The sequence below is a fragment of the Oryctolagus cuniculus genome, chromosome 13, assembly GCF_964237555.1.
Source record: "Oryctolagus cuniculus chromosome 13, mOryCun1.1, whole genome shotgun sequence".
In the NCBI taxonomy this organism is placed as follows: Eukaryota; Metazoa; Chordata; class Mammalia; order Lagomorpha; family Leporidae; genus Oryctolagus; species Oryctolagus cuniculus.
Window position 1 is genome coordinate 6,822,754 of NC_091444.1, and position 12,677 is coordinate 6,835,430.

Sequence of the window (12,677 nt, forward strand, 5' to 3'; positions counted from 1 at the left end):
CTTCATCTAGCAAGGAGTGTGCACTGCTTTGTGTTCGATGAGTAATAACACAGAAATTATGCTGAACATAAAATATAAAAGTCAAGAACAGCCTGTGGCTATCCTTGATTTATTCAAAAGTTTTGGAAAACAAAGATTTATTTGTATTATATTGAATTCTGCTCCAGATAATACATCTTCATTTTATTCCACTGATTTATTTTGCATACACCCAGCTGTATTTGGGCTTCCACACCCCGATATTTTCCTTACAAATATTGTACTTTTGTAGCACCTTTGTATGTCCAACTGAGAATTCATTTGTTTTTGCTCAAACTGATGGAGACGCCCATGAACAACTTACCCTAGTGTGTGTGCAGTCTGTTTCTACTTCCCCACTCGGCTCTTGCATCTAGCTGCAGCTCTGTCCATACACTGGGCGCTAGAATCAGATTTCACAGGTTGATGTACTGATGATGGACACCCCACTTGGTCAACTCTTCCCTGGGCTTCACACATACATATCCTGCTCTAACTGTTTTGTTAAACAGAGGCCTGCAGTGAACACGTTTATAACCAGATTCTTCAACCTGACTCCTACCTCACCTTATCTTAGGGCACAGTTCTATGTCTGAGAGACTAATCTATTTTAAATGATGTTTCAGACTATTTTAATCCACACATGTAGAGCAAAAAGTTCATTACAATCAAATCAGAGTACTTCCTACTGTTTTTTTTTTTCCCCCAGGGAGTATATTGATAGACATACTAAACCGTATGATTCATGAGAGAATAAGAAAATGTATGAGATATATAAAATAACAGAACTTCTTGCAGTGCTTATAGGGAAATTTATCACAGTGAATGTCTGTACTTAAAAAGACAAAAGTTCTCAATAATCTACCTTTTCATTCTAAGAATCAGAAAGATAAATTTACGTTGAATACACGACAAAGGGAAAGAATAATGATTAGAAAGAAAAAAGAAGATAAATAAGAGAAAAGCCTTAAAACTCAACAAAATTAAAAGTTAGATATTTGAAAATGGCAACAAAATTGATAAACTTTTGCTAAACTGATGAGAGAAAGAGACAGAGGCATACATACACACATACATCAGGAAAATAAAAAGACAACCCAGAACATAGGAGGAAATATTAAGATATAATACAGTTGATACAGGACTGGAGTTAAGAATACAAACAGTGCTCTTTTGATTCAATATTTAAATGTAGAAATGTTTGAATTACTTTAGACATTTGTCCAAAAAGGATATACAATGGGCAGTTAGAAAATAAAAAAGATACCCACCATTATCAGTTCTTAGGAAAATGTAAATCAAAATCCCCACATACACCTTCACACCCACTTTTATAGCTGTGGTGAAAAGGACAGAACACAACAAGAACTGGTGAGGGTATGGTGTGGTTGGAGCTGTCCTTCGTGACTGGTGGGAATACTGCATGGTGCGTTCATTTTGGAAATCATTTTGGCAGCTCCTTAAAATGTTAGTTTTAAGAATTATTATTAATGATTCCTCACTTTGGCATATATTGAAAAGAACTGAAAACGCACAGGCAAACATAGATGTTCACAGAAGCATCATTCACACTGGCCTGAAAGTGAAACATTCCAAATGTCCATCAAAAGTGAAGGATGAAGGAAGGGCAGTGTTTGGGTGCCATCGACACAAAACACAGACAGGTAAGCTAGAAGGACAAACAATGACTAGAACAATCTATAGGGGTAAATGGCCTGGGTTAGTCTGCGAATAATAGGGAGCGGCTGCTAATGGGCTCTCAGTTTCTTCTTGGAGTAACGGAAATATCTTCAACTTAGACTGTGATGAGGTTACACAAATTTGAATATACTAAAAATCAATGGATCGTGACAAAAATGCCAGTGAGTTATTTTTAAAAGGCGTTTTAACAGTATATTGATCTTCAGTTTTTTTTTCCAGAGGAAAAAAATCTATAATTACAGATTTTTCCTCTTCATGATTTAATCATTAAGTTGAAACCTAAGCATTTGATAACAGTGATACTGGTAAAAATGCATACTTTTGTGAAGCTGTCCTGCATTTACTTGTGGCTTTTAATTCTGAAGTATTTTTAACCTGGCTTCAAATAGGTAAATGTGATTTTTTTTTTTTTATTGCATTGACTGCTCAGTACCTCTTAAACTAGTACATCCCAAAGCTACCGCCCCAGCTCAGTTCAGATCCACATATTAAAGTCTGTCATCATGCACATAAACGTCAGAACCCCTCACAGGGGTTTTCAAAGTCTTTTACAGAATGAGTTTTAGTTCTCTAAACATAGTTCATGTGAAATAAACCTTCAGATACTTTACATGAAAATTACATATTCCGAAATTTCACTTTGTGGTTCTGCTTACTACCCAAGCTGACAATTGTAGTGCTTTATGGTTTTGTGTTCACTGTAATATAATTATCAACTGAATATCAAATGGAACAAATTAGAATGATTTGTTTTGTTACTGATGAAGTAAAACAAACAAGTGTTAACACAAGTTCCCACTGTACTACTGCTTTGGAAACCACTGCAGTTTATTATTTTGAGATGGCAGAGGATGTGTGCTATTTTATTTTTCCCAGAAGATCTCTCATAATATAAGTGACACTGTACCATGTACCTTCCCACACCGCACTCAGAACAGTAACAGGACTCGCTGACGAAGCAGCATCTTCAGGTGCACCAACGACTCACCTTTGTCTTGGCAGGCTGATGAGCGGCTGTTTATGACACCTCTTGCTAAGGCTAAAGAGCTTGTGGACAATCTTCTGTGCCTTTAGGAACAGTTGTTTCATGCTGTTCTCCAGTTGTTCATAACGGCGCTGAAAATTAGAATCCATTGTCCACAAATGCATTAGAGTGGATGTGTTCAGGAAGTAATTCACAGGTAGCCTTTTCATAAAGAACTTGAATTCATCTGAAAAATGTAAAAAATAGGTATTTTAATTATAAACAATTGTTTTTTTCCAAAACATTTATTAAAATTAAAAACAAATAAATACAATTAATTGTTTGTTATTGGCAAATTAATAGAAGGTGAGATTTTGGAATCATTTAGGAGTGTTTCCTTTTGTGCTTCCCTTAAAATAGAACTTACATACAAGAAAACAATTAAATAGTTTTTGTAAAAGCAAGTAGTTTGGGTAGACCATTTAAATGACTTAATTTCTCCATGTCTCTTCCTAATGACATTTGAATTAGCTTTCTTTGACAAGTAGAGGTCATCACTCTAGCTTTCATCTTTGGAATCAGTATTAATAATCCTCTAATAGTATTGTATATTAAGTATTTTCAGAAGTTTTTATTAACACATAAGATCAATACTAAATGATTTTATTATTTAAAGGAAACAAGCAATCTATTTAAATGGAAAAATTTAATATTCAACTAATCACTCTCATTAGTCCTCTGTCATATTCATAATATACCAGTTTAAAATTTGAGTGCATAATAGAAAAAAAAAATTAAAGAAACAATATCAGCTTTTGTCATGCTGCATGCAATATTTGTCATGCTGTAAATTGCTTTCTTTTCAAATATCTAACCAACCAAAATCAATCATAATCAATGTATATATTATCTAAAAATGAAGGATAATTGAGACACTAGTCAATAGTTGTGGATAAAAGCAAACTGCCCATCAGAAGAAAAATGGACATATAAAATGTGGTCCATACCCTAATACAATATTCATTGGATATAAAATGTATGAGTTCTCAATCATGATACAACATAGGTGAACCTGGAACACAATATGTTCACTGAAAGTAACCAAATATCAGAGGACAAATACTGTATGATTTTGTGGTAGGAAATAATGAGACTAGTCAAATTTCTAGAGACACAAAGCAGATGAGAATTCACCACAGTTAAGTGGAATGTAAGATACTGCACAATCGTCACAGAATTACTGTTGCAGATGATGCACTTTTGGAGAGGATTTCAGTGATGGGTGTGCAACAATGTGCATGTAATGAAATCTACTGCATTGTAGGTTCCAAGGTAAGCATAATGAAAAATCCTCTTATATATTTTATTACAGACAGAAAAACATTTTTTAACCTTTTCTCTCACTTCCCCTCAACTTCTAAAGTGACTACTACAAACAAGCACTAAAGTATTTGCAAGATTTATTGTGTTAAAAACATCATGTTGCAGACATTGCCATATACTACATTGTTGGGGTCATCCTCCAGCATGTGCAACCACACATCACAGACTGCAAATACATCATGCAGACCTGAGGAGGATAAACAATGCTTTGTTTTCAATGCTGTTCTGTACATAGGAAGTTCTGAGTCTGCAGTGAACCTCACCATCTCTGCACCCTGATGTCCAACGTAAATGAGCAAGTACCAGATGATGACACATCCTTTAATTTTAAATTCTACCATGCTATCAGCTGTTTTTTCCCTTTTTTAAAGATTTTATTTATTTATTTGAGAGGCAGAGTTAGAGAGAGAGAGAGAGAGAGGGAGGGAGAGAGGGAGGGAGGGAGGGAGGGAGAGGGAGAGAGAGAGAGAGAGAGAGAGAGAGAGATCTTCCACTTGCTGGTTCACTCCCCAAATGGTTGCCAACAGCATGAGGTGGATCTATCTGAAGCCAGGAACCAGGGGCTTCTTCTGGGTCTCCCATTTGGGTGCAGGGGCCCAAGCATTTGAGCCATCTTCCACTGCTTTCCCAGGTGAATTAGCAAAGGGCTGGATTGGAAGTGGAGCAAATGGGAATTGAACTGGCACCCTTATGGGATGCGGGCACTGCAGGTGGAGACTTAGCCCACTACGTCATAGTGCTGGCCCCTATCAGCCGTTTTAAATGCCCATTTAGTTGTTTTCAAATATAGGGTTTAGAAACAGTTGTTTTCACATATTCAGGGAGAGTTATAATATTGATATTCAAATAAACTTGGATAAGAGTTTTCAAAACCTGTCTATTATACACATGCATTATATGTAGCAGGGCTTTATTTGTATTTCTTTAATTAATTTTTATTTATTTTAGAGGGAGAAGGAAAGGGGGAGGGAGAAGGAGAGAGAGAAAAAGAGAGAGAGATAGAGATAGAGATAGAGATAGAGAGAGAGAGAGAAAGAGAGAAAGAAAGAGAGAAAGAGAGAAAGAGAAAGAGAAAGAGAAAGAGAGGGATTTTATATCTACTGATGCAGAAGGGACCCAAATGTTGAGCCTTCAGCTGCTGCCTCCCAGGGGTGGGTTAGCAGGACACTGGTATCTGAAGCAGAAGCTGAACTCAAAACTAGGTACTCAAATGGGATGTGTTCAACCCAAGCCACATCTTAACAACTGTACAAATTCCCACCACTATATCACTGTTTCATTCACCAAAGTATCATTCAAACCTCTAAAACTATGTCATAGACAGGGTCACACCAATACCTTCATATTTATTTTATATAAAGGAAGTATTTTAGTAATCATAGCCAAGCTATTTTTTCATCTGTGCTTAGAAATGCATTTTTAAACAATTTACAGCAAATTATATTCATGAAAACTGGGACTACTTTTTTTCCAGATCAAATAAATATACAGAGTTCTGTCATCTTTTTGTCACAGAGAATATGCACCTTTTTCTAAGAAACAAGGAAAAATAGGAGGAAAGAGAAGTATTTTTTAGCTAAAAATGGGAAAATAATTTAGAGCGTGTATGCATCTGATATGTTTCAAATCATTTTTAAAGCAAGCAGAAGATAAATAAGAGATGCATTTTACGATTCCAATTTGACAGTATCCTACATTTTGTTTTGTCCCATATGTCTCTTTTGAGAAATCCCCTCCTTTGAATAAAGAGCTGATGTGTGGAAATTGGAAAGCGTTGTGTGGATTATTCACAGAGCAGATGCCGCTGCTTTCAAAACTAATCATTCATTTCATTGCCATCTTTTACTTGAACCATTTTGATAAGCCTTATTGTATCGTGGCTGTGCATATTTTAATTATGTTCATTGTTTGTTATAACAATATTGGGGAAAGTTCTGAATCTATGAATTTTTATCCAGATTAAAAAGTATTTTAGAGTAGAAGTTATTTTACCTAAGCGTATATGGTGGTAGATGTTAGTTGAAAACTGCTGCCATCTACTTTTAAGAAGCGGGTTTCAACATGACACTTGAGTAATTACTTCATTACGGAATCATTAGGAGTCACTACTGACAGTCACCCACAATGTTTACTGAACACCTGTTGGGCCCAGAACATACAGCCGTTTCTGTCTGTGACAGCAAGAATAATAAACCTTCTATCTCATTTTAAAAAAATAACTGACATACAATAGTTTCAAATGATAAAATAACACATTCAGGATCTGAAAATTATCCTATTTAGAAGTTAATAGAATCTGCAGAAAAATTCTATGTGGATTTTTTTCCCTTAATTTTTGTCAATTAGTAAAACCATATTTATTGAATATATAGGTGAAATTTGAATGGCACACTGGAATTTCATGTTAGTGATTTATGTAACTACTGAGATAAATACAAGAATTAAGGATGCCAGATAATATTTTATCTTACAGTGATATCCAAGGGTACTTAGAATAGCAAGTACTACCTGCTCCTCAAGAAGCAAATAAACAATGAGAAGTCATATTTTAGGAGTGTATTTATGGATCTGTAGAAGGGAATAAATCAATGCCATGTAAAATCACCCAAAAAACTAAATTTGATACGTAGATTATTAGAGAGACATTCCAGAAATACCTGGTGTGTTACCTATGTATGAAGTTAGTGCTTTGGCACAGCACAGTCCTGAGGACTACAGAGCATCAATAATTATGAAAACACAATGTGTGCAGGGAGGGATCTATAGCCAGTCACAGCCTTCTTAATGTGACCAACTCACATGAAATGCAGAATGAAACAAAGGGAGATGTATCACAACAGTAGATTCCATGAAGGCAGAGACTATTAGCCTAGGCGGCAACTCTTCAATAAGCTCTGAATGAGTAGCTGGGCATCAGGCTATCCCTAAGGACTTCAACTACTTTTCATCAGAAGTAAGTGCTTTCTGAATTCTGCTATTTTTTTTTTTTTTTTTTTTTTTTTTTTTTTTTTTTTTGCTGATTTGATGCAATTCCATTTGTTGAGTTTTAGTTTTAGCTTTTGTTTCCAGCACTTTGGGGGTCTTATCAAAAAAAAAAAAAAAATGAAAGAATCATTGCCTACATCAACATCTTAAAATATTTTCCTTGTGTTTTATTCTAGAAACCTCAAGTTTTCAGTTTTTACATTTAGGTACCTGACCCATTGACCCATCTTGAGTTGAATTTTGCACATGGTGAGGTAGGAACCTAAATTCATTTGCTACATATATACCTCTGACGGAATGGAAGAAAGTATTTCCAAGCTAAGGAACTCAGACATAATAAAAAATAACAAGAATAAAACAAAATAAAACCAGTTAACCATGAACAAAGGATGCCAGTGTTGTAGAACAGTGGACTAGGCTATCAATTGTGATGCTATCGTCCCATTCAGAATGCAGGTTTGAGTTTGTTACTCCACTTTGACTCCAGCTCTTTGTCAATGCACCTGGGAAGGCAGCAGATGATGGCCTAATTGTTTGGGTCCTGCCCACCATGGGGGAGATCTGGAGATATGGATGGAGCTATGGGCTCTTGTTTTTTGCTTAGTCCAGACTGGCAGTAGCATCTCTCTCTCTCTCCCTCTCTCTTTCTCTCTCTCTCTCTCTCTCTCTCTCTCTCATTCTCTCTCTTTCTCTCTCTCTCTCTCTCAATCTCTTTCTCTTCTTCCCTCCCTCCCTCTCTTCCTTCTTCTCTCTCTGTGTGTGTGAGTCTTCCTTTTTATTTATTTTTTTGACAGCCAGAGTTAGACAGTGAGAAAGAAAGAGAGAAAGGTCTTCCTTCCATTGGTTCACCCCCCAAACGGCCGCTACGGCCAGCGTGCTGCGCCAATCTGAAGCCAGGAACCAGGTGCTTCCTCCTGGTCTCCCAGGTGGGTGCAGGGCCCAAGCACTTGGGCCATCCTCCACTGCACTCCCTGGCCACAGCAGAGAGTTGGACTGGAAGAGGAGCAACCGGGACAGAATCCGGCACCCCAACTGGGACTAGAACCCGGGGTGCCAGTACCACAGGCGGAGGATTAGCCTAGTGAGCTGCGGCACCGGCCAAGTCTTCCTTTCAAATAAAAAAAAAATCTTTAAAAAAAAGAAACAGAATACCCCTATAGACATTTCTTCAAAGAAGAAATAAAAATGGGGACAACAAATGTATGAAAAAAAATCTCATTATCACTAGTTAGCAGGTAAATATGAATAAAACCACAATGAAATATCTCCTCATCCCACATAGAATAGCTATTATCAAAAATACAATCAGTAACAAATACTGAAAAGGATGTGGAGAAAGTGGGACTCATATTACTGCTGGGATTGCAAATTAGTATAGACACTGCAGAAAACAGTATGGAAATCCTTTAAAAAATAGAAATACAACTGCCATATGATTCAGCTATCTCACCAATGTGTATCAATCCAAAAGACATGGAATACTTATATCAGAGATGCCTACTATACCATGTGAACTGCAGGGCTACTCATCATAACCAGAACGCAATGCTGGCCTATGTGTCCACCACCTGAAGAAAACACAATGGAATATTATTCACCATTAAAAAGAATGTGATCCTGTTTCTTGCTGCAAAACGGATGCAACTGGAGTGCATCCTATTAAGTGAAATGAGCCAGACTCAGAGAGACAAACATTGTAAGTGCTCCATTATTTGTGGAAGCTGAAAACCCAATCTGAATGCAAAACCAGTCTGAATACAGAATGGTGGACTCTAGAGTCTGGTAGGGTAGGGGAAATAGAGAGAGTATGGGTAATATTTAGCAATTCAGAGTGGGATTGAAGGAATAAGGAATATGTCCCTGGTGTTCAGGATACGCTGGAGGCAACAGTTCACAATTATCTCATACGTACTGTGTGAACAGATTGAAGAAAGTAAACCAAGGCTCCAATATAAAGTGACGTCAGAGCAATGGGCATGGTCATTCTGATCTGATCTGTACACATTGTATACATGTATTGAAATACTGCACCATAGCCCATAAATACATATAATGATTATTTTAAGAAATTTTAAATAAAGTGGTTTTTAAAACAGCTAAAAAGCATTAGTTACTTGTTTTTCTTTCTCACTAGAGAAACTCCAGCTAACATTTGATATCCAATTAACTAATAAAATCTCTCTTTACTGCTAGAATGAGTTCTTACCTCAGAAGGCATCATTTTAAATGCTTCAAACATTAGATCAATTAACTCTCCCAATTTTATTGGCACAATTTTGATGCAGAATACAGATAATCCTTGCCTTCATAACTCTATTGTCATCAAAAGTTTCACTGCAACCATTGTACTTACACAATTACCTGACCTGCTCATATCTTCATGCAAATTTTTGTCATTCTTTACAGCTGAAATGAGAGTGGGAACTAAGAACTTCCTTGGGGTGAGAAGATCAGCCACCAATATGTATATCCTGTGTAGTGTTTCTGTCCATGTTGATGAACACGAAGATCATGAACTAAGAGTTGATTATATATTTTTGAAGAATTATAACCTGTCTTCAGAATTGCTTTAGAATATATTCTCAAAGATGTTCTATTGTAACCTAAATTTCTTTTTTTTTTCATTTATTTATTTATTTTATTTTTTTTAAACTTTTATTTAATGCATATAAATTTCCAAAGTACGACTTATGGATTACAATGGCTTCCCCCCCATACCATCCCTCCCACCCACAACCCTCCCCTTTCCCACTCCCTCTCCCCTTCCATTCACATCAAGATTCATTTTTGATTATCTTAATATACAGAAGATCAGCTTAGTATACATCAAGTATGGATTTCAACAGTTTGCTCCCACACAGAAACATAAAGTGAAAAATAATAGATGATTTTTTTTTAAATGATGATGAAATCAGAGCAGACCTATTGTCATGTTTAATCCCAGTGAGAGTCAAGTTGGGAATTGATAATTTTTTTTTTTTTTTTTTTTTTTTTTTTTTTTTTTTTTTTTTTACAGAGGATCAGTTTAGTATGCATTAAGTAAGGATTTCAACAGTTTGCACCCCCATAGAAACACAAAGTGAAATATATTGTTTGAGTACTCGTTATAGCATTAAATCTCAATGTACAGCACATTAAGGATAGAGATCCTACATGAAGAGTAAGTGCACAGTGACTCCTGTTGTTGACTTTACCAATTGACACTCCTGTCTATGGCATCAGTAATCTCCCTATGCTCCAGTCATGAGTTTCCAAGGCTATGGAAGCCCTCTGAGTTCTCTGACTCTTATCTTGTTTAGACAAGGTCATAGTCAAAGTGGAGGTTCTCTCCTCCCTTCAGAGAAAGGTACCTCCTTCTTTGATGACTTGTTCTTTCCACTGGGATCTCACTCGCAGAGATCTTTTGCCAGAGTGTCTTGGCTTTCCATGCCTGAAATACTCTCATGAGCTTTTCAGTCAGCTCCGAATGCCTTTAGGGCTGATTCTGAAGCCAGAGTGCTATTTAGGACATCTGCCATTCTATGAGTCTGCTGAGCATCTCACTTCCCATGTTGGATCACTCTCCCCTTTATTTACTCCATCGGTTAGCGTTAGCAGGTACTAGACTTGTCTATGTGCTCCCTTTGACTCCCAGTCCCTCCACCATGACCAACTGTGAACTGAAACTGATCACCTGGAACAGTGAGATGGCATTGGTACATGCCACCTCGATGGGATTGAATTGGAATCCCCTGGTATGCTTCCAACTCCACCACTTGGGGCAAGTCAGCCTGAGCATGTCCCAAATTATACATCTCTTCCCTCTCCCATTCCCACCACCATGTTCAACAGGGATCACATTTCAGTTAATTTTCAACACTTAAGAATAACTGTGCATCAATTACAGATCTAAACCAGTCATATTAAGTAGAACAGATAAAAAAACTACTAAGAGGGATAATGTATTAAGTTGTTCATTAACATTCAGGGCTATGCTGATCAAGCCACCGTTTCCCATAGTGTCCACCTCACTCCAACAGGTTTCCCTCTTGGTGTTCAGCAGGAAGATATAACAATTATCAATGTATATGCACCTAACTACAGGGCACCAGTTTATCTAAAAGATTTATTAACGGACTTAAAGGGAGACTTAGACCCCAATACAGTAGTACTGGGGGACTTCAATACTCCACTCTCAGAAATAGACAGATCATCCGGTCAGAAGATCAACAAGGATACAGTAGATTTAAACGACACTATAGCCCAAATGGATCTAACAGATATATACAGAACTTTCAATCCTACAGTTAAAGATTTTACATTCTTCTCAGCAGTACATGGAAGCTTCTCTAGAATTGACCACATACTAGGCCATAAAGCAAGTCTCAGCAAATTCAAAAGAATTAGAATCATACCATGCAGCTTCTCAGACCATAAAGGAATGAAGTTGGAAATTAGCAACTCAGGAATCCCTAGAGCATACACAAACACATGGAGATTGAACAACATGCTCCTGAATGAACAATGGGTCATAGAAGAAATCAAAAGAGAAATCAAAAACTTTCTGGAAGTAAATGAGGATAACAGCACAACATACCAAAACTTATGGGACGCAGCAAAAGCAGTGTTAAGAGGAAAGTTTATATCAATAGGTGCCTACATCAAGAAATTGGAAAGACACCAAATAGATGAGCTTTCAATTCACCTCAAGGATCTAGAAAACCTACAGCAAACCAGACCCAAATCTAGTAGGAGAAGAGAAATAATTAAAATCAGAGAAGAAATCAACAGGATTGAATCAAGAAAAACATTACAAAAAATCAGCCAAACGAGGAGCTGGTTTTTTGAAAAAATAAACAAAATTGACACCCCATTGGCCCAACTAACTAAAAAAAGAAGAGAAAAGACCCAAATCAATAAAATCAGAGATGAAAAAGGAAATGTAACAACAGACACCACAGAAATAAAAAGAATCATCAGAAATTACTACAAGGACTTGTATGCCAGCAAACAGGGAAACCTATCAGAAATGGATAGATTCCTGGACACATGCAACTTGCCTAAATTGAACCAGGAAGACATCGAAAACCTAAACAGACCCATAACTGAGACAGAAATTGAAACAGTAATAAAGGCCCTCCCAACAAAGAAAAGCCCAGGACCAGATGGATTCACTGCTGAATTCTACCAGACGTTTAAAGAAGAACTAACTCCATTTCTTCTCAAACTATTCAGAACAATCGAAGAAGAGGGAGTCCTCCCAAATTCTTTCTATGAAGCCAGCATCACCTTAATTCCTAAGCCAGAAAAAGATGCAGCACTGAAAGAGAATTACAGACCAATATCCCTGATGAACATAGATGCAAAAATCCTCAATAAAATTCTGGCCAATAGAATGCAACAACACATCAGAAAGATCATCCACCCAGACCAAGTGGGATTTATCCCTGGTATGCAGGGATGGTTTAATGTGCGCAAGACAATCAATGTGATACACCACATTAACAGACTGCAGAAGAAAAACCATATGATTATCTCAATAGATGCCGAGAAAGCATTTGATAAAATACAACACCCTTTCATGATGAAAACTCTAAGGAAACTGGCTATGGAAGCAACATTCCTCAATACAATCAAAGCAATCTAT

General features: G+C 36.8%; 1 protein-coding gene across 8 annotated transcripts in view; it reads right to left on the minus strand.

Moving 5' to 3' along the window:
• BRINP3 (BMP/retinoic acid inducible neural specific 3) overlaps positions 1 to 12,677 on the minus strand; it is a 545,052-nt gene that overhangs the window by 64,051 nt on the left and 468,324 nt on the right. For all 8 annotated transcript variants that reach the window (XM_008268734.4, XM_008268735.4, XM_051820406.2 and 5 more), the window contains one exon: positions 2,708 to 2,930. In XM_008268734.4, the coding sequence (XP_008266956.1) occupies positions 2,708 to 2,930 (223 nt within the window). The remainder of the gene's footprint in view (positions 1 to 2,707; positions 2,931 to 12,677) is intronic.